The sequence below is a fragment of the Lepidochelys kempii genome, chromosome 14 (assembly GCF_965140265.1).
Source record: "Lepidochelys kempii isolate rLepKem1 chromosome 14, rLepKem1.hap2, whole genome shotgun sequence".
Lineage (NCBI taxonomy): Eukaryota > Metazoa > Chordata > Testudines > Cheloniidae > Lepidochelys > Lepidochelys kempii.
The window spans coordinates 22,609,492-22,632,277 of NC_133269.1; the positions used below are offsets into that span (position 1 = coordinate 22,609,492).

General features: G+C 54.9%; 1 protein-coding gene across 1 annotated transcript in view; it reads right to left on the reverse strand.

Annotated features, from left to right (window-relative positions):
• Positions 1 to 21,963, reverse strand: part of USP43 (ubiquitin specific peptidase 43) — a 186,078-nt gene extending 164,115 nt beyond the window's left edge. Inside the window, exon 1 of the mRNA XM_073310194.1 lies at positions 21,224 to 21,963. Within this exon, the coding sequence (XP_073166295.1) occupies positions 21,224 to 21,805 (582 nt within the window). The 5' untranslated portion in view covers positions 21,806 to 21,963. The remainder of the gene's footprint in view (positions 1 to 21,223) is intronic.
• Positions 21,964 to 22,786: the final 823 nt, after the last annotated feature.

Here is a 22,786-nt window from a genome sequence, read left to right on the forward strand (position 1 = left end):
CTGTGTCAGATGATCACAGTTGTTCCTTCTGGCCTTGGAATGCATGAATCTCCTCCAAAGGGTGGTGTCTCGATGGCCTGCTGCCCACCCCAGATCATACCATGTCTGGACACTGGCACGGCACTGAACACAGCTGAGCATTTGGCATGGGCCCGGACAAGCCACGTTCAGCATCATGCCACCCATGATCAGCGGCACAGGGATGCTTGGGAACTGGCCCAGGGGTGCCTCACAGCTGCTCCCATCCCATGGAGAGGAAGAGCTTGTTTCTGATCTGTCTCTGTCCAGTGCAAACTGTCCTCTCCCTACGCAGGCAGATCACAGAGCTGGGGCAACTGCCCCACCACTGCAAAATGGTGCATCCCAGAGGGCCAAAGTGTTAACTTGGGAGTGGAGAGCAACAGCGCCCAGAGACCTCCACTAGCAACACCCGTAAAGAACCCTCAATGACAGCAACAAATACAGAGGAATCAACAGGAGGAAGCTACCAGCTGCACGGAGCTCAAGAGACAGACCATGGGGCCCATTTGCCTTCCCACTAGCTATATGGAGTCCCCATCCCTCCGGACAGAGCTGCCATCTGCCTCCCATCCCCTCCAGTCCAGATCTCACAGGGCCCCTTTAACCCACTGCTGGGGTCAGATCTGTAAGGGAGCTTGGCACGCTGGGTGCAGGTTGGGTACCACGCACCTTTGGAAATCCGGTCGTGCATGTCCCAGGGGGACATGGAGAACCTGGCCCTGACTGCGGGTGCTGAGCCCTGGATGGCCCAGTTCCCCGTATGCAAAGTGGGGATCGCAATATCTCCCTTCTTCCACTGTTTGTCTGTTAGCTCCTGGGGCAGCAACTCCCTCTCACTGGGAGTGTGTACATCCCGCACCTGCCCCAGGGGCCCTGATCTCAGTTGGGCACTACGGGAATGCAGATAACAAACAGCCCAAGGACGGGAACAAAGTGCCTCCTGGGAATCAGTCGCCTTGACTTGGGTTTCTATGGCCGTTAATTCACTAAACTCACCCTGGCCATCAGCGGGAATTGGCCAGGTCCCGCTGTACTGTGGGAATCAGTTTCAGCCATTTCTACAGCACCAAGGTGCTTCTGTCTCCTGCAGCAAAGGCTCTGATTTTGATGCCTTGTATTTTCCCAACAGCCCTGAATGAGATTCTAAGCTCCGGTTAGGCTGGACCGCCAGGCTGGGCTTCCCTCAGCAGCTCTGCCTCTCAGCTGGGAACTCCAGGGGCTCGCTCTCGCTCTCTTCTTGCTTTTCAAGGCCTGCGTTAAAATATACTTCGGCCCGAAGTTAAAATGGCGGGGGGGTTCTGTGCGTGTGAGTATCCCCCCGCCTCCCCCCAGCTGGCAGGAATGGGTGGGGGGCCAGGCCTTGATTTTCATTCCACAATAAATACAGAAGCATCATGCTTCATGTGTGAACTTCACCAGGCAACAGGAAATGACGGTTCCTCGGGTGTTGTCAGAGCATCCCTTCCTGCCGCGGGATGGCCTGGGGGCTATAAGGCGGAGCTGGGACTCAGGAGATTGGGGCTCCATTCCTAGCTCTGCTACCACTCACTCTGCAACCTTGGGCGAACCCCTGCATCGTTGTGCCTCAGTTTTCTCATTCCCCAAATGGACAGAATGACACCACCCTACTTCACATGGGAGGGTAAATCCCAGCCTTTGATCCCTGGTACTTATCTGGCCCCCATCGCCAGAGCATCTGAGCGCCTCACAATCTTGTGCTGCTTTGATCCTCCCAACCCCGCTGTGAGGTAGGGACATGCTATTATCCCCATTGGCCAGATGGAAACTGAGGCACAGAGACATAGGATGGCTGAGGCAGAGCAAGGAATTGAAGCCAGTTTCCAGCTAGAATCCTAAACCCTGGACCATCCCTTCCTCAGCGTGCTAGTTAGTCCTGGGATGAAGTGCAGGGTGTTTCCCCGTTGCTCCCTAGCCTCTCCAGCCGATGCTCAGGCAGGGCCTTGCAATGCTAAATCCAGCTGTAGGTCCCAGTTTAACATGGCAGATGAATGAGGGAGGTAGCACCAAGGCCGCCCATGGGGTCAGACATTAATTTTCTCTCCGCAGAACACACTGCTGGGGGCTCGGGCTCTCAGAACAGGGCTGCCAGCAAAGACAGATGCACTTTCCCTGGATAGGGGGGTGTATTTCATAATCACTCTATGAAGGGGAATAGACGCGTCAGGGAAATGCACCGTGGTTCTGTACAGATCCGCAGCCAGGGGTCAGGAACGCTGTGCATTAGAGAGGAGCCAAGGTTGCAGAGTCTGCCCTGAACTTTCCCTGGACCTTGGCATTGGGATTGGGGCAGCAGGGGGTCACAGGAAGCACAGCTCTGCTGGGAAGGAAGCTCCCGCCACACACTTCTCAGAAAGCTCAGAGCCTCACTGTGGGGTGACCCAGAGCTAACCAAAGAGCACTTGCCGGGCGTACCTATTTATTGAGTTTTAACAAACCTGCCCTCTGGCTATCCATCTACAACATGTGGCAAAACTGCAGCAGAGGGCTGATCATTAAAAACCTGTTCGTTCCCAGCCATATAACCACCGTCCTATTAAATCCAGATTAAATGTGAGTTTGCCTGGGAACATAAAGCAAAGCAGCACTCTCGGCACGCCCTGTGCAAGTCCACGCTACTGCATTCAAGCAGCCAGGACTTTCCCTCAAAGACTATAGTGGGTTCATTTATGCCAGGCATTTAGGGGCCCAATCCTGTGGGCTGTTCCGTGCAGGCAGCCACAGGGAGCCCCTACCAGGCACAATGCAGGGTAGCTTGCAGGATTGGGCCCTTCGCTGCTGCTGCTTTTCTTTTTGCTCCATTTTTAGGGTTTGTAACACTTGTTCCCACGAAGGTGCTTTGCTGCTGGATTGTTTGCAAGCACTGCCCTGCTAGCAGGAGCGTGCTGAGCCTGTGGGAATCTGAAAAAGCCAACTCCGAGGCCTCACAACTCCAGCCCACACCTGGCCCAAAGGGAGCATGGGTACAGCGTAGTTCTGCTGGGCAGGACGCTCTCAGGACGGCAGTGTGGGGTCCTGCATCCAGTCTCCATCAGTGAGTGCATCAAATGGGCCCTTTCGGATGCAATTTGTATTATGGCAACATCTGGAGGCCTCCATCGAGATCAGGGCCCCCCTGCGCTAGGTGCTGCACATACACAGAGTGAGACGTTCCCGGCCCCCGAGAGCTCCCCATCAGCTAGCCACAAGCTGGGAGAACAGAAGGGTCACCATCCCCAGGAGACAGAGGGGGGCCTGAGGCACAGAGCGACTAAGTGACTTGCCCAGGGTCATGCAGGGAGGCTGTGGCCAAGGCAGTAACTGAAGCCAGGTCTCCTGAGCCTCAGTCCAGCCTTCCCTCCCAGCTGCCAATGTGGTCTGGCCCTGGGGAGCTGAGCTGTCCCTTCTCCCCACTGACTCACGCTAACTACGGGGTTCGATGGACAGCAGCGCAGCCCCCTGGTCTCCAGACTCGGCCCCCCTGCCTTCCAGGGGCTGACACAGACAGATGCGCTCAGGGCTGCACCACAGGGACAACTCCATTGCTGGTGCCCAAGCATGGACAGACTCCAGCCCCCTCCCATTGACAAGCCAGCTCTGCAGGGGCTAAGAGGAGTTAACAACAGTATAGCCGGAGCTGCTTTGGTCCTGGCGGGCAGCAGCTCTGAGCCTACACACACGCAGGGGCAAGCATGCTGTGTAAGAAGGCACCATTGTTCCAGGCACCCTTCATAAGAACGGCCGTACTGGGTCAGACCAAAGGTCCATCTAGCCCAATATCCTGTTTTCCAACAGTGGCCAATGCCAGGTGCCCCAGTAATCAGCATGTTGCCAGGTGCCCCAGTAATCCATCCTGTCACCCATTCCCAGCTTCTGGCAAAACAGAGGCTAGGGACACCATCCTGGCTAATAGCCACTGATGGAGCTATCCTCCATGAATTTATTTAGTTCTTTTTTGAACCCTGTTATAGTCTTGGCCTTCACAACATCTTCTGGCAAGGAATTCCACAGGTTGACTGTGCATTATGTGAAAAAATACTTCCTTTTGTTTGTTTTAAATCTGCTTCCTATTAATTTTATCTGGTGACCCCTAGTTCTTGTGTTATGAGTAAGGAGTAAATAACACTTCCTTATCTACCTTCTCCATACCCATCATGATTTTACAGACCTCTATCGTATTCCCCCCCGTCGTCTCTTTTCCAAGCTGAAAAGTCCCAGTCTGATTAATCTCTCCTCACAGAGTAGCCGTTCCATATCCCTAATATTTTTTGTTGCCCTTTTCTGAACCTTTTCCAATTCCAATATATCTTTTTTAGAAATGGGGCGACCACATCTGCACGCAGTATTCAAGATGTGGGCGTACAAAGGATTTACATAGAGGCACTATGATATTTTCTGTCTTATTATCTATCCCTTTCTTAACGATTCCCAACATTCTGTTCGCTTTTTTGACTGCCGCTGCACACTGAGTGGATGATTTCAGAGAACCGTCCACAATGACTCCACAATTTCTTTCTTGAGTGGTAACAGCTAATTTAGACCCCATCATTTTATATGTATAGTTAGGATTATGTTTTGCCATGTGCATTACTTTGCATTTATCAACATTGAATTTCATCTGCCATTTTGTTACCCTGTCACCCAATTCTGAGAGATCCTTTTGTAACTCTTTGCAGGCTGCCTGGGACTTAACTATCTTGAATAGTTTTGTATTATCTGCAAATTTTGCCACCTCACTGTTTACCCCTTTTCCCAGATCATTTATTAATATGTTGAATAGGACTGGGCCCAGTACAGACTCCTCTGAATAGCCAGAAGGAAGCAAAGAAACCTTTAAAAATGCTGCTTTTTACAGGGGATTAAAAAATTTAAATTCAATCCATTCTATTTAACTGAGCCTCTGCTGGAAAAGGTGACTCCTTCCCCCCAAATATTAATGAATATCAGAATAGTCCAGTTGACTGTGTCCCTGTCAGCCACTGGATTGGGGTCACGCTGAGGCTACATGTATCCTACAAATTCTCCTGTGGGGTCTGCAGGATCTGTTCTGGTACCAAGGGAAACGGGCTTTGTCAACTGATGAGGGGTCCCACAGGCTGTGCTACAGCATGGCTCCCCACAGCACTGGGAACAAGCAGGTCGGATTGTGTCATGGCTCAGGCTGACCCCCAAGGACCCAAGCGGGAGCAGCTGAGCCTGCACCTGGAGCTTTCAGAGCCTGGAAGGTGCTTGGAAAACGACCCCAGGAAGAGCAGGTGGAAGGGATCTCAAAAACTCTTGCAGCGCGTGAGATTTTGGGAGCGTACCAGCGACTAGTAAATCAGCGCCAGAACCGGGAACTGGCGTGTGCATATCATAAACTTCCCCCACCACCACAAGTGCCCACGGCTAGTCTCCTGGCTGTCATCACAAATGGTTCCGAAGTGCCACTGTGAATGACGATGGCGTCGGGGTGCTGCAGCACCCCCAGGTTTTATGCGGGGCCACTAGCCCCGCGCCCCAGCTGCTGGCTCCGCGCATAAAACCTGGAGGGGTTTCGCACGCCTATGCCCTGCTCCCAGCCCTCCGCCCACACTCCACTCCCCAACCCCTCATCTCACCTGGGGCTCGGGTCCTGGCCACTGGCCCCACCGCCGCTCCCAGGCCTCCGCTCCCGGGCTCTGCTCCTGGGGCCCCAGCTGCCAGCCCCTCTCTCTGGCCATTGGCCCCATGCCCAGGGCCCCGCGCCACAGCCGGGGCTCTGCTCTTGGCCCCCCACGTGGGGTCCTGGCGCCGGCCCCGTGCCTGCCCCCGGCTGTGGCCTCGGCCACCTTACCCCTGTCCAGGTCCCCCCTCCCGGAGACACAGCCCTGCGCCCAGCCTGCAGGGGGGAGGGGAGGACAGACAGAGGTAAGGGGGCTGGCTTTCAGCACCCCCACTACTAAAAATGTTCCAGTGCCACTGGACAATGGAGAGTCATTGGACCAGCGAAAGGGAGGGAGAACAGCTCTCTAGCCTAGTGGTTAGCTAGGGCACTCACCCTGCATGCAGGGGACCCAAGTTCCAGGCCCCGCTGCCTTGAGTATGATATTATTCAACCACAGTGGAACAGCTCCAAGAGGAGACTGAGAAAGCCCAATTCCAGAATATCCCACAGTTCAGGGGTTCCAGCCCCAGCTTACAACGTGGGAAACCCCTGCCTCAAAGGGCAGAGGGGAGAACTGAACCAGGGTCCCACATCCTAACCACGGGGGTAAAGGTTAAGGGAGGCACCTCCTCGTCCTCCCCTACCCTTTGCTCGCTTTTGTCAAAATGCCTGAAAGTCGGAATGAGATGTTTCGTTTTGATGCTATCCAAATGCTCTGATTGGAATTTTGTTTTTCAACATTTGATTTCCCCTCTCCCCACAATTTTTCTGAAGTGCCAGCAAACCATTATTCGCTCAGCCCTAGTTCCCAGTGCCAGCTTCTCCAGGTTTTAGGCAGCACAGGGGCAGGGAAGGAGTACCGCTTCCCATATTCGCCAGCAGAACTGTCCATCTAGCAGCTTTCACCAGCACTGAACTTACACACAAATCATTGACAAGAAGAACAAAACGCAGAGTGCGGGTTTATGCATGCAGTGCCACGGTGCCTCTGGGTTACCTTAAGAGTGGGCAACACAGGCCAGATTCAGAACTCGCTGCCCACAGGGTGTCAATCCAGAGGAACTGCCCCAACTCAAGAGGAGCTACTCCGGATTTGCACCTGACCTCTCGGAGATCAGAACCTGGCCCCGGATCAGCAGCTGAACGAAAAGGGGACTTGAAGAACAGAGGTGCTGTTCCAGTAGGAGTGTTATCAAGAGGTGACCTGCTAACGTACTTACCTCTGAAACAGAAAAGTAAGAAGAAAACAGAACGGTTTTTCCAAAGGCAAAGCCCTGGGGAAATCTTACATAACTGCCTTCTTAAGACTCACTCAAGCATGCTTTCCTGCAGGTCCCCCCTTAATGGAGCCGGTTTGGATACCGAATGAGTTTTTGTCACTAATGGACTTCTCAAAAGCGAGAGCGAGCCATTGCCACTGGGTTGGGCTGTACGCAGGATACTGCATTCCAGCAGCCGAGCTCTGCACGCCACCATCGCCTCACACTATTCATTCCCTTTCCTGGCTATCCCTGCCTTTGGGAGAGGCGCTGGTGATCAAGCAGGAAAGTCCAGCATGGCGAGGTGCCCTGCCATTAGCCTGCTATATCGCATCAGAGTCTCTTCCCCCGGGGCTGTTTAGGGCCCTTAGTCCCTGCTGCCTCAGTGACAGATGGAGACAGGCTACCGGTGTAGATCTCCCTGTAATTCCACCTCCCCTTCAGGTACAAGATCATCCCCCAGCCTGTGGCTCACAAAGAGCAATGACAGGTTTCACAGCAATGAGGATTTGATATGGAAGCCTGGGCTCAGGTTGCTGCCCTGGGGGCCATATTTGCAGAAGGGCTCTGCTCCCAAGGGCTGCATATGTTCAGAGCAGCTCAGCTCCCGGCAGCGCTTTGGAAAACCTGGCCCCTCATTTTGGTGCTCAGTCAGGAGCAGGTCCTTCTGAACATTCTGGCCAGCGTCCCGCGGCACGGCAAGGATCCAGAGGCGAGTCCAGGGTGCCCAAGGCCCTACAACAGGCAGGGAGCGGGGAGGGAACAGAGGTTCACTGTGCAGCACTTATGAGTTGCTCTGTGGAGCGGAAACAGCCTGGCACCGCTGTCTGAAATGCTCGTAAAGGTCTATTTGCAGTGTTGTACAAGGGGGAGCCTTTCATCTGGAGCCCTGGGCTCGTTCCCTGCCAGAACAACGCAAGGGCAGATGCAATGAGGAGGGCGGGCTGATCTGAGTCGCCGTTTGCCCACGGGGTGGACAATTGGTGTTTCCCGCTCCAGACAGAGCTAGGGCTGGCATAGCAGCAGATGCTGCCTGTGTGGGACCCAGGCCTGGAGCAAGACCCAGCAGGTCAGGATGGGGGCCCACTGGCAGAGGAGCACGGGAGCTTGGGACTGCACGGTTTGTGTACTGGGGGAGCAGAGAGCCCCACCCTAGGCTGGGCTCCAGCCAGTGCTGCCTGCCCTTCCCAATCACTGAATTCCCTCCCCCATTAATGACATCAGAATGGCTGATGCTCCCCAGCTCCTGGGTAGTGGGCAGATACAGACCAAGGCTCCCCCGCATGGCAAGGACAGGTTAGGTGCCAGCTCGTTGCAGCAACACCTGTTGAAGCTACCGAGATGGGCAGCTACATTTAACCCTTTCACAGCTGGCCTGCAGCCCCCCCATGGAAATCACCCAGCACTCCGCTCAGCATCACACCAGTGCCTGGCACCTGAGCACCTGGCAGCATTCGAAGGGTTAAAAAGACATGCCCCTTGCAGAGCCTGACCACCTGTCCATATGAGCACCGACACCCTCTCTCTGCTTCCCTGTTCTGCACTGGCCAGTGCCCCGCCTGGCGCATTTCACCCGTCAGCGCTGGCTGGCAGATCCAGGTGCATTCCTCCGGCCACCTGGAGTAGTTTCGGGAAGAAGGGCCATGCGAGTCGCTCGCGCGAACTGAGGCTGTGAAGAGCGCAGCTTGCCAGCGGGTACAGGTCTTCCCAGCGGAACGAAGTGACCCTGCACAACTAAGGGCATTGTCACCGCTTCCTTGAGCTGCCCTAGCTGGTGCTGCCGTGAGCCTCTAGCATCTGGATCAGCCTGTTCAAACTCCAGGCAAGGCCCAGACAGCCTGGGGGCCTGGCAGCCCTCCAGAAAGCAGCACCTCGCTGCAGCCAGAGAACAGAGTCTACTGAGGGGCTGGGGAATCCCTCAAGAATCCCCACTGGTAGGAGGCAGAGTGACCCCCATGCAGGGTGCGAGCCGAGCCCCATGCAGGAGGCGGGCAGAGCAGGAGTCACCTTCCTCTGCAGCAGCTGCTGTTGGCTCCTGCCCAAGGCAGGCACCCAGATCTGAGAGCCCAGCGCCCTGCTGCAGGGTGGCAAAGCCAGTGTCCCATAGACTGCGGGGCACAGCAGAGCTAATGCTGTGCCCCTTGGCCATGCAGCCCCTCAGTGGTGGGCTGTGCCCTGCCTCCGACTTGGTACAGCCCTGGCATGTCCCCCACATCAGTCCCGCATGCCCACTGGAATGGGGAGAGGGTCTGTGAGCCACTCAGCAGGTACCCTGGGCCAGATGTACCCCTACGCTAGTGCCGAGCCATGGGGAAGTGGAGAATGCTCCCCACTCAGGGGCTACTAAGGGCCAGTTCGGCTCCCAGTAGGGCAGTCTGGCTCCTATGGCCGTGGGCAGAAAGAGGCCTGGCCAGGGGGTGCCCCATTACCCTGTTTATTCCCTGTCTGCCCCTTGTCCCACCCCCTACCTGGCAACTTCTGTGTGGGGTGGAGCCAGGAGAGGCAGCTCTGCCCTGGGCCATCAAAGGCCCCCTACACCAGGGATGTTCTCCAGCTCCTGTGGGCCACCCTAGCCCGCACAAAGGAGCCAGAGGGCATCCAGGACTGGGCCCTTCAGCCCTCCTCCGCTGGTCAATAGCATGATCAGAAGGCGCAATTCCCACCCCCTCGGTTAAGGGTAAATCCCAGTGCCCACACCAAGCCAGGGTGCACAGAGGTGCAGAATTGGGGGCAAGGGGAAGGCATCCCCCAACACTACTCCATGGGGACCTTGCACCCAGACCCTTCTCGGGGGAGGATCTGGTAATGGAACTGCCTAGTTGTGGATCCCCCAGCCCCTGCCTCCCTGGGGCCCTGAGAGCCACACTGCCTGGCACACAGGGCACAGACTAACTGGCTCCTGGCCCCCACCCCACCAGTTTCACGCCCAACGCAGGGCGCTGCAGGGGCCATCTCAAGGGAAGGTGAGGGGGAAGAGGGTGTTCTCCTGATCTGAGCTCCTCCTCTCCCTGTAGCAATGCAGGCAGCTCTAACAGGACCCGTGCCCAGCTCTGACGTTCTTCCCTGGGGCTGGGTGGGGTTGGCATAAGCAGCCTCTCCGGCCTTTCCTGCAACCTGGCGAGACAACCCCCCTGCCTGGGCAGTTAGACCCCCCAGCCCACGCCAGAGAGGTTTGATCACCGGGGCACTCCCTGTTCTGAGCCATGGCCTCCAGGGACCCTGCTGTGGGGCAAGGACGGCATTTCCTCTGTCAGGAGGGGAGTGGTTTCTTTGTGCGGGGCATGCCCCCACACCAGTTCTTTAGTCACCTCAACATAATTCATCCTCCTACAGACGGACAGACAGCCAGGAGGTTCAAAGAAGACACCCAATAATCTCCTCCATCCATCTCTGCGGGGCTTCCTGTCCCCAGGGACCCCGACGTAGCCCCAAGTGCTATGTAGATAATTCAGACCAGGGTTACCTTCCCCCCCACACACACTCAAATGCAGCCAGCTCTGGGGCGCTGCATGTCATGTCAGGTGTTTAACAGCCACATGGCGACACTGCTGAGTGGATTAAAGGCAGGAAGTGAATAATACCACATCCAACTGGAACCATGCAGGGGGGAATATGGAGGCACCCCCCAAACCAGGGTGAATTTGATTTAAATCACTAGTCAGGAAGACTCGATTTAATCATGGTTTTCTACATAAAAGTGCATCTTGTTGGTTGTTATAACCTTACTACATATTCTTCACGACTCCGAGACAGAGATGTAGGTTTCATTTTTAGAAGGTAAACACTATGCATTTTTAAACAGTGATTTATTTTGAAAACGTTTCAGATTAGTTTTACAGCTAGATCAGAAAATGAATGATTATTTGGTGATTTAATTTACCAAAGGTAATTGAAGCAGATATTTATGATGTCATTGGGAGGCGAACTATCATTAATATTTGGAGGATTTTCTTGCCATGCTGTATAAGGAGACCACCACCAGACAGACATTTAAATTGTTTTATTTAACTAAAACAACAAGTTTAAGTATTCTGGATTTTTTTTCTTCAACTGCAAACATATTATTTTAACAAAACAAGCCTATGTCCCTCGCTTCTCACATTTATCTCCAGACTTCTTCTCCTTGTCCAGATCTATTCCGCCCCCAACAATCTTCTATTCATTGACCTTTTTAAAACTTTGCACTTTTAGAGAGAGGTACAAAGGGATTGACTCTGTGCACACAAATTTGCAGAGGGACAATAGCGTTTGAGGTCTGTTATTTCTCACCTCTATATATTATTTATTTATTTTAAAACATTTTTGCTGTTAACAAGCATGTTCCCTCTGGAGACACAAATCCACAGTTTGAGAACTGCAAAACTAAGTATCTCCTGATGGTATCTTCTAGACTGAGCACTGAGACCCATTGGGTAGATAGAAAGATTAACCTAAATAATCTATACAGAAGCCCCTGGAACCCCATAAGATTGTGTCCCTAATCCACGAACTATTGGAATTAATTTACAAAACTTTTCTTAAACATTATATGAATATATTGTCTCACACTATAGAATTAGAATTTATAATCCCTATTCCATGATGAGATATCTTTTAGCTATAATGGATCTTAATTAAAATTATCTTTACATAGTTTTTTCTCAAAAAGCATTTAATTAAAAAAATCCGATTTTTTTTTTTAAAAAATCATTGATTTTTATCCACCCTGCCCCAAACTGAGGTACGTGTCAGTTTGGACACATACGTCAACATGCATGCCATGAGTTGTCACCGTTTTATGATCAGAAAAGCTCCCCCACTTACTCCGCTGATCCACCCGGCACAGCCGCCAATCCCAGTGGCTAGAGACAGTGTCGGCACCTGGGAGCCCTGCAGAGCCAGCACTGCTGTGAGGGGCCAGCTGGGGTCTAGTCCCGCTTGGGAAGCATCTGCAGGATTGCTAGCCACGTTCAGGCTGAGGTCAGGCCTCCGTATGCCTCTGACACCCCCCAGAAGGTAACCCCGGAGCCACTGGAGAGGGGAATGGGACGTACAACCAAGCTTTGCTACCAGCAGGACAAGAACAGGCAGAAAGCTGCTGATGACCGCACTGCTGGCCACACAGGTGTGTAAGATCACACGCATGGGGTACTACCCCACGGCTGCCATCCCCAGCTCTGCCTGCGGGCCACAGACACATACAACGAACCACGCACTAGGGGCCCACTCCTGCTGGCTGCACGGCCTCCAAGGCCACGGGACCCGACAGAGACAGGTGTTCTGCCTGGTGCCCCAGCGATGACCCACGGCAGTTCCTTCGCTTGTGGGAAGCCATGGGATTTACAACTATGTGGCCCAGCAGATCCTGCAGCCGAGCAACACCCCAAGCGTCTGCAGCCGGGGGTGGATGGGATCCCAGCCGCCCTGTCACGGGGCAGATACTTTGCAGCCATGGCACGTTGCACACAGAAGGAAGCACACATGCAGGGGACAAAACCTGCCCTGGGGAAACAGCAGCACAGTAAACCGCCCCCAGGTAAACACAAACCCTCCATTCATGGACTGTTGGCCTTAGCCTTCAGGCACAGCCCTGCCCTCCATTGTGTTCTTCCTCTAGGACCCTCCAAGAGCTTGGTCCAGCTGGTAAGGAAATGCTAGCCCTAGTTCACAGGTGGGGAAACTGAGGCATCAAGTAAGGACGCGACTTGTCCAAGGTCAGGTTGTGAGTCAGTGGCAGCGCTGAGAATAGAACCAGGGTCTCCCGTCTCCCGCTCCTGTGCCCTGCTCTCCAGTGTGCAACACTGCAACCCCCTGGGCAACTGCTGCTTTGGGTAACACTCTCTTTCTGCCCCAGGAGTCAGTCAATAGCTCTGTTATACAGAAGAGATGCCTCAGAGGAAAAGGATCACAGCGGTCGCTCAAGAGAGGACGAGCGGGAGCATAGGAATGGCCAGATCACAGGTCCATCCAGTCCAGTATCCCCCTCCCCCCGGGACAGTGGCCAGATTCGCCAGAGGAAGGGGTAACAATCCCCACAATGGACAATTGTGTACTAACCTGCCCCTTCCTGGCCCCAGCCTGTCAGGGACTGGCTTCTGCCCGGAGCTAGCAGGGTTTATATGCCTGTAATATTTTTACCCTTTGTAATTTCACTGCAGATGTTCTTACTCTCCATAGAAATAGCTACTCCCTTTTTAATTCCATCCAAGTCGTCGTCCTCAGTGAGATCTTGTGGCAGCAAGTTCCGCAGGACAATTGTGCACTGTGGAAAAGTGTTTATTGTTTTATTTGAACATTCCTTTGTTCTTATCACACAAGAAAGGATAAACAGGAGCAAGTGATCTCCCTTCTCCATGCCATTCGCTATTCTGTATTGCTGTATTACCTCCCCTCTGAGTCATCTACAGGCCAAACTTTCCCAATTCCTTTTATACTGAAAACGGTTACAGGTTTGGAGAGACTTCGTTACCTGACTCTGATCTCGGTCTGTTTCTCCTATCTGCTCTTTGAGATGACCAGAACAGAACACCATACCCCAGGAGAAGGTGAACTACAGCTATAACAGATAATAAGATCTTCTGTATTATTCTCGGTCCCATTCCTTATATACCCTAACAATCGGTTTTATTTACCGCTGCTGCCCACTGAGCAGACGTCTTTATTGAACAGCCCACAGAGACTTCCACCTCTTTTCCCTCAGCGGTTGTAGCTAGTTTAGAAACGCTCAGGGTGTCTGGGTAATTCAAATCATTCCTTTCTGGCTGCTTTACCTCGCATTGGCTCCAACAGTGAATATTACCTGCCACCAAACTGATCAGTCCCCTGGTTTTGTCCGGTCCCTCTGAACTTCCTCACAGTCTTTTCTAGCCTTGACAGCTCCAGCACCCAGAATTTGACACACCTCCCCACCCCCACGAAGGACAGCAGGTATAAATGAGATTAACCAAAGCAAAGGATGCTGGCTGCTCCTCGAGGACACCCAGACCACCAGACAGCACGCCGAGTCTGACAGGAGTAACCCAGGCTCACTCAGTCACCGACATGGACAAACGCCAGAGAGCAGAACCTGGGCTCCAAGGGGTGCACCCCAGCAGCTGAATGGGCCGCTCCCGAAGGAGCGGATTTGGGAACTGGAAGCGGCCACACGATCAGCCAGCCAGCGAGAGATCTCCAGCACCTGTCTCCATTCCGAGACGTACGTTTGTGGGTTTGAATAACTGGCTGCATCCCTTTGAGGGCGATGCTCTGGTTTAGCTGCATTTAATTTTTTTGAAGAAGAAAAGTGTAGCCGCACCCACTTGGCTCACCAGGCAGCACCTGCTGGCTGGGTCACTCTTCTTGCAGCTAGTGATTTGTGACTCAACTATAGTTACGCCTTGAAACAACTCCCGGGTGCTACATAAGGGCAAATTTTTCAAAATTGCCTAAGTGCTTTAGGTGCCACAGTCCCATTGGCTCTCAATGTGATGTAGGCTCCTACGTCACTTAGGCCCTTTTGAAAACATCACCCCAAGTCGAGCAGAGCATCCCCCCTCATGTGCTCTAATGAGCTGGTCCAAGAGCCAATCACGTAAAGGGGAGAGAAACGACCTCTCCGGCTGCTGTCCTGTTAGGACATGTGACAGGTTATATGCAGGTGGTTCACACACTGCTTTAGTGGCCTCTTCGAGCTCCCTCAACATTGTGCAATGAAGGATGTTGTCATGACATGGAAGCCAGCAATACTATGCCCTCAGGTGTCTGCACCCGGTGACTCAGGGCACTGGCCGGACAGGTTTGAGCAGGGGACCTCCCCACTTGGAAATATTCCCTTGTTGGATCATCAGGAATGTCACTGCCCCCCACCGCCGGCACCTCATCTGTCCTCCCTGTAGAGTTCACAGGCCGGTACTCACTATCCCACAGGGTAAGCCATTGCCCCGTGGCAGTGAGGTGCCCTCCCATTCCCAGGCTTTCCAGCCCACCTGTTTGTGCTTCTGGACACATTGTGTTATTCTTAGTAATATCAGAGTAATGCCCGGAGACTAGAGCCCCCTGTGCAATGTGCTGGCCATACACCCCTTGCCCTGAATTGCCTACAGCTGCTCTTTAGCTTCTGGGAGTTGAGTACTCAACTTCCAATGGGATTTGGGCACCAGGCTCCTTTGCAAATCCCAGCCCTGCAGCTTTTATTATGTAACTCCATAGTCTGACACTGTGCTAGGTTCCACCCCTGGGATCTCTCCCGGCCTCTGCTCCTGCTCTGCTGTATTTTCAGCCCCTTCCTTTCCTGGATGCAGAGGTTACAGGCTTACGACCTGAGAAGGCCCTAAGAGTACAACATCCTACCTGCTTAAAGCCACCTTCCCTCCAGTAACACTGCGGGTGTTAGGGTGAGCGTTAATGTTCCTCTGCCCACGCAGTCAGAGGCCTGAAGCGTGAGTGTGAGTGTGCGCGTGAGGGGTCCCCTTGGCTGGCTGCTGAGAAAGGATGTCAGAACGCATTAAAAGAAAGGCCAGTGACTGCAGCACGAGGCTGGAAACGCTACAGTGCCCACAGAAGGGGCGCAGAAAAGCTTCGGAGAAACAAATCACGAGATGAGCGGTCTCGGAATGGGCCAGTTCAGCCCGGCCGGCCTTTTCAACAAGCTGCCAGGATGAGCCCATTAAGGGAGAAAAGCATTCAGTGCTGTACGTTCAGCCAGCCGGCAGCAAGCAGCGACCGGGGCTCCCACGTGTTGCAGGAATCCCCAGGGCTTCTGCGAGAAAACGTTTTGCTGCCCATTTGTGCAAGCGGCACAGGAGCGCTGAGCGGGAAAGACAGCCGCGAGTCTGTGGGGATACCTCCGTCCGCATGATTTCTCTCCCTGGGAAAGCGCCGCTCCCCACACAGCCTCGGGCTCCCAGAGAGCCGGTTACCCAGCGTCCTCGCTGGAGGCATGACTTAGACAAGCGACTTGATCACAGAGAGTGAGGATCAGAGCACAGCTTTGTTCCAACCACTACACAGCAGCGTCCCTGGCTGGTGCTGCCCGATTCCTTGCCAGCCTGTGTGGGGGTATTCCAGCCAAGGATGAACCCAAGGTAGGAGGGGGCTGAGCAACTATTTAAGTGGCTTCCAAGGGAAATTTAAAAAAAAAAAAAAAAAAAAAAAAGGCTGAGCAGCCTAATGCGGGCTGCGGAAGTTACACAAGTGCTGGAAATTGCTAGCTCTGTTAATTGCTGGGAGCAGCTGTTCCGAAACTTTCAGTCTGATAATTTCTATCCGAGCAAGCGTCTCCGGGGGCTGAGCTACAGCGCTCAGCAAAGAGATCCCAGGTGTGGGAGGGAGCTCAAACCGAGGATGGGGCTGTGCAAAAACAGCAGAAGGCTTGCGATGGAGAAGAGGGAGGGGACTGGGGAGGGGCCAGAGCCCAGCAGAGCCACATGGGCAAGGCAGTGGGGTTGGTAAGGTTGGAAGTGGTGGTTCTTTTGTTACTCATAATTCATCCTGCCCTCTAAAATCCTGCCGCATGGACAGCCAGGAGCAAAGCTATGTCTACACTGCAATAAAAACCTGCAGCACTGGGTCCGAGAGCATGGTCAGCTGATTCGGACTCGCAGGGCTTGGGGCTGCAGGGCTAAGAACGGCAGCGTAGACACCTCCTGCCTTGCGGGGCCTCAGAGCCCAGGCTCCAGCCTGAGCCCAGACATCTCCACTGCCATTTTAGCCCCATGGCCTGAGCCCACTGCCCAGGATCTGAGACTCAGCTGACCTGGGTCAGCTGCAGTGGTGCTGTGGGTTTTTTATTGCAGTGAAGACATTCCTGCAGAGCCAGTCTCTGGGCGACCTAACAAGCACAGCTGGGCTGTGTAGCCAGTCAGGCAGCCTGCTACAACCTGCTTGATTGGAAGAGGCAGGAGACCAGCTCTTAAGTCCAGCAGCAGCAGTTCAGCAACTCCTCATTCGCTCCTGGCTGCAACAACTTCTGTTCCTGCTTTTTCCCAGCTTTGCTCCCACTTTGTTCCGATCCTGCTGCTGCCTTGTTCCAATTCTACTCCTGCCCTGGAGCCTGCCTTGCCTCACGCCAGGTCACCTGGTCCTGGCCCTCAGCCCCAATCCCTGGCTCCTGACATCGGCTCTGACCGGTGGACTCCCATTCCTGGCTTCTGCTCCAACCACTAGGCACAACCGCTCATGTCCCAGTCACTGAAACATCGCAGGACTCACTTGGGCTGTTGCAGGAACTCCCTTGTGGAGCCTATTCAAGGTGGAGCAGTCGCTCGGCCTCGCCCCTGCCATGGGCTCTGGGCTACGCATGGCCAGCTCAGTTAGAATGTAGCTGGCTCTCTTCTGCGCGTTCCCAGGCGTGGCTCCCCAAGGTAGGGTTACCACGGGGCCTGCTGGGCATTCCTCTCAGAACAGCTCACACAACAAGTTATCTGTGTGCCACACAACGGGGCTCATTGCTCCCTCCCAAGCTTCTAGCAGCCGCGCGGGAACCAGAGAAGGGAAGATTTTGCTGGCCAGGAATGTGAAATTGACTGGGACACCGGGAGATGCTCTCAATAGGGCTCTTCATTCTCTCGCTCTCACGCAACTACTCACTGTGCTGTTTCCTAGAAACACAGCCTGAAGTTCACTACCAGTTCACACTGCTACTGCACGTTATCACACCCAAATCCACCCTGCTGGTCAGATCTTGTACGCAGCTGGGGGAGCGAAACGCCCTGGCTTTCACATCGGGGGCTTGAGGCGACTTTCCTTGGGCGGGAACGTGCTGACAGGCTGGTCATCGGCCAAGGTGCGTGGACATGGCAGAGTCCTGCCTGAGCAAAACCCCGGTTCCCAATCCCGCCCATTGCTGAGCAAGTTTGGAACCAGACCTCTGGGGCTCACGTTCGGCTCTAGTGGGTCTGTATTCAAGTTAAAAGCTGAGAACTGCAGGGAGCGCGTCCCAGGACCTTTCAACAGGCTGTGCCCGAGTAGAAATCGGAAAAGTTGCTTAAGACACCAGAGAGCTGTCAGCATGGAGAGTGAGCTGGGCTCTGCCCTGCCATGCACAATAGCTACAATATTCCTTAGCCTTCCCGACCCCGTTCCCAGCACAGGCATGCAGGAAAGGAATCAGGGGACTTGCTCAAGGTGACAGACTGATGCAGAGGAAGGATTAGGAACGGAAGCTAGAACTCCTGCCTCCCAGCCTGCTGCTCTGACCATCAGCCACCTCCAGAGCACACAGCCAAATAAGGGGAGTGAGGGACTGTTGTTTTTCCCGAAGAACGCTGGGCTCCTCTGCACACCAACGCTCTCCTGCTCTGCACAGGATTTATCCGTGCCACTCCCCACCCTGTGAGCCACGGCCCAGGAGCCACCATCATGCTGTACCACTGCCTGGACCTGGGACACGGCTCAGGGGCAAGGAGCTGGCATTCTGGGGTCATCCAGCAGCACCACCGTGGCGTCCTGATGCATTGACATGGCAACCCAGCCTCGTGGGCCAAGTCTGTGCCGCAGACAAAACCAGGCCTGTGCTGGCACACACTGCCGTCCAGCACTGCTCCACGTTACAACTCACGGGCACAGCTGTCCCCAACAGAACCAAACGCCAGTCAACCACCTGTAGAGCAGCACAGGGCTGCTAGCTAGGAGCACCTTTGGCTGGGTCAGGACAAAATTTCCCTATCACCCCTTCTTTGTAAAAATGCTGAATAGTGATTAGAATTAGGGGCTGGTCTGCAAACATTCAGCTTAGAAAGGGCTGCTCTGGACAGAAGAATTCACTCCTTGCAAAATATTAGTGGGTGGAGATCCATGTGTTCATAAAGGCTCCACCTACAAAAATGCTCCAGCATTCCTGAGCCTGATCTTCAAGTTACAATGCTCTGCTTGGGGTTTCTCCTTTGTCAGCTGTGTGGATTGGGGCTTTTTCCAATTGGGGAAGCAACTGAAGACAAAACAATTTCACATCTTTAGAAGTGGCTGCTGTGCCGGCACGGAAAGGAACGCTCATCTCAGTTAGTAACATACAGCCTTTGCCCAAGCGATGGATCAGACAACTGACTCTTCAAATTTGCTCTGGCTGCTGCTGACAGTGGCCAGTACCTGATGAGTCAGAGGATGAAAATGTCCCATGTGATGTGCCTTGAAGGGAAGTCCTTTGTGACTCCAACAATCATCAGATTATGGCCTGAAGTGCTTTAATTTAGGGCTCCCCCAACCTTCTCAATACACCTTTACAACCCCAACTGATGCAAGGGCTACATGCAACTGCATGGGGCAAAGGGAGCAGAATTACCATAGAGCGCAATCTCCAGCAGAGAGATCTTCAAATAAAAGGAGCTGTGGACTTGGATGAATAGATTGTGGGGCTCTGCAGCCTCTCATAAAACCTCCAAGCTCTTGCATATTCCCACGGGAGATCTTATTTTCCAGGGAGATTAAAATTTGGGAGGAAATTAATGTCACACGCAGATAACCACCCGGGGGAGGAAATTAAGAGTTAAGGAGCGAACTTTTTTCCTCCCTCCCTGCCTGCCTAGGAATGCAGCTATCTGGGGAGGGAGGCTCTCATCATTACACTGATTTACACAGGCAGATTGTGCCCATTATTACAATAGCAGGATGCATGCTATAAAAGCTACAACAAACATTTGCCACCCATTACCCCAGGCCCCCAGCCCGGCCTCTGCCTCCTCCACTCCCTAAGATGCCCTCTGGTGAAAGGCCCAGATCACAGGTGTGCAGGGAAGGGGGGAGATGGGATCCCACCAGACAATTCACAGTCCTGCCCCCGGGTAGCTCCCAGTCTGATTCCATATTCTTCTCTCACAGATCACGGGAGTGTCTGGAGTCTGCTCATCCCATTGCAGGGCTGAACTAAAAATCCGCACCCAGCAGCCACTCCCGAAGGCAGCCAGCACAGGAGGCAGGGAAAAGGGAGCTTACTCCACTACCTAAGTGAGGGAGGCATGCAGGCTCCTCGGTGCTCTCAGTAAAGGGGTGAGTGGGTGGAAATGGGGTTGTTACAATTCTTCTGCGCCTCTCCAGAGACGGCTGCTCATTCTACCTACACGGGCACTAGCTCAGCATGAGCAGCTGCTGTCACAGCTGCCAGGTGGGGAAGAATCTGGGAAGCCTGGCAGGTGAGAACCCACCTCCTGATGCCTCTGATTCTAGCCCCACATGTACAGGCAGGCTCGGCTGGACAGCCTTCTCACCAGCGTGGGGCTGGGGGGCCAGGGAGTGGGTGGGCGCCTCGGCAATTACTTAATAATAAATATTCCATTTTCATCTTCAAAGTGCTTTACAAACACTAATCCTGCTGATTAGCACTGGGGCTTCCAGGTGACACCCTAGCCACGGAGAGCGCTCCCACGAAGCCTCATCTGACGCCGGTGCCACGGGAGAGACAGATGGTACATACTGCGGGAGCTGGGGTACTTGGGCACATGGGCATCAGGCCACAGGGCTAGGCACATTGCCCTTAGCTCTCTCCAGTCTATGCACTGTTGTTCCCCAGAGGATCTCAACACACTACACAAGTGGTTCAGTGTCACTCCCTATTTTACAGATGGAAAACACTAAGGCTCAGGAAGACTGCAAGAAATTTACTCCCCTATCGAACAGATGATATCACCACTCTCACAAATAAGGGCTCACAGGACTGGCCCACAGGACCGGCTGTTCCACTCATGCCTAAACTCTGCAACTTTTTCCACCAGGGCACACACCTGGGCCAGCACATAACCCACTGAAGGCTCTGGAGCTCCGCCACACCAGGTGGGTCCACACTGAACAGGGTACAGGACTGGGGCCTCAGTTACATCAGTATATCTTCAGGGGAGTCACACAGCATAGCCCACAGCAGGATCTGGCCCACAGACTCAACTCATTCTCCTACTAAGATAGCCTCTTGTCCATAGCATGCAGCCATCCCCCAGCCTCCCAGCCAGCTGCACCTGCTTACCAGACTGAGCCCACCTCCTACCCCACAACCAAGCGCAGTGGCATACCTCTAGCTCAGAAGGTCTTGGCACTGCGAAACCTGAGGCTTAGGGTGACAGGGTACGGGGTGCGTGGAGATGGACCCCTAGTGTGACTCCTTGTTAAGGTAAATAAAGATAGAGAGAGGACTAGAAGTACCAGCATCAGTCCGGCGCACATGCTGGTTGGCTGGATGCCACTGCGCTGTGTGATTTTGATTAGCACTAGATTGGAAATGGAGTTAAGGTTGGCTTGGGGGCAGCGTTAAGGTTAGGGTTAAAGTGCCCCGCACCCACAGCCCCTGAGCACTGGGCCATGGTTAGGCACCCACCCCAGTGAGCCTGGCAGGTGCCCCTTGCCCCGGCCCGTGGCTGGGGGTCCGGGTGCCCCATCCTACCTTGAACTCCACAGAGAGCTGCGGGGTGTAGTCCAGCGTCCAGAGCGCCCGGACCAGGGCTGCCAGCTGCTGGGTGACCTCTCCGGGCGCGCCGCGGGCCCGGTACCGCTCCAGGCCCAGGAACTCGGCCAGCAGGTCGGTGTTGCTCAGGCACTGCACCACAGCGTTCATGAAGCACGTGTTGCCGTGGTTCTTCAGCCCCTGCACCCCGGGGGGACGCCCCTCCGCCGCGCCCCCCGGGGGGCTCCAGGAGCGCCGAGCCTCCGGCCAGCCGCTGCCTCCCCCGACCTGCTCCTCCGGCGGGGCTGCCCCGGGGGGCCCGGCCGGCGGGGGGGCCGGGGGGCCCCGGAACCCGCCCTCATCGTCCTCCGGCTCCGCGCCCCCCCGGCGGCTCCCCCCTCCCAAGTGCGACAAGGCGCTCAAAGTTTTCAGCAGGCGGCTGACCAGGCTGCCCAGGGCGCGCAGGGATCTGCGCCGGGATCCCCGCCGCCGCCCGGGGGGCTCCGTGCCCCTGCCCGGCCGCTCCTTGGGGGGCTGCGGGCTGGCCCCTCTCCTGCCCCCCGCCTGCGGCTGGTCGCCCATCTCCTGGCCCCGCCGCTCGCCCGCCAGGCACCTGATTCACCTGCCTCCCCCTGCGCGCTGCGCCCCACGGCGCCGGCTGGGTGCCCGCGGGCCGGCCGAGCTGCCCCCGACAGGTGCCCCGCGGGCCGAGGGGATGCTGGGCATGCTGCCGGCCCCCCTCCCTGCGCGGCGCTGGGTCCCGGAGCCGCTGGCTCGGGGTGTGCGAAGGGGCAGCTCCTCCCCCTGCTGGAATCTGATTAGCCTGGTTTAGTTGGGAAGGGGGGGGGGGGGGGGAGCGGCTCTTCGCAGGCGAGACGCTGCTGCTGCTGGTGGTGAGAAGCAGCACTGGCTGGAGCCTGCCCTGGAGATGGGCTTTGCCAGGGCTGGGCGTGGGGAGGCTGCCCGAGTCAGGTGTTTCCAAGAGGAAGTAGCACTGCCCAGCAGCCACCCCGAGCCCAAGGTAAACAGCTCGGAGGCTGCTGGAAGCGAGCCAGGCGGGCACCGGCAGAGACCAGAGGCAGCTGGTCTGTGACTGCGGAACTCCCCTCCACAAGAGAGGAGGGCAAGCAGACAGCTCTAAAGACAGGTTTCAGAGGGGCAGCCCTGTTAGTCTGTATCCGCAAAAAGAAGAGGAGGACTTGTGGCTCCTTAGAGACCAACCCATTTATTTGAGCATGAGCTTTCCCGAGCTACAGCCCACTGCATCGGATGCCTGTAGTGGAAAATACAGTGGCGCTCTAGGTCAGCCTGTTCTCTGGCGGGTCTTACACCCGGCTCCTCGCCTAGCATCTGAGCAGCTTCCAGCAAGGTGACTAGCAGCTGTCACGTTTGTTTTCTCATCCTCTCCCTTGTTGTCACTAGCTCCCTCTGTTTACTCCCAGCCCTCCCCCTATCGTCCGAATCTCAGGCCTGCCTACGCCACACTAGAAAAGTTGTGCCAGTCTAGGTTAGAGCTACACTTCGTGCTTCTTTCAGCAGCGTGTACTGGGGCAGCCCCCCAGC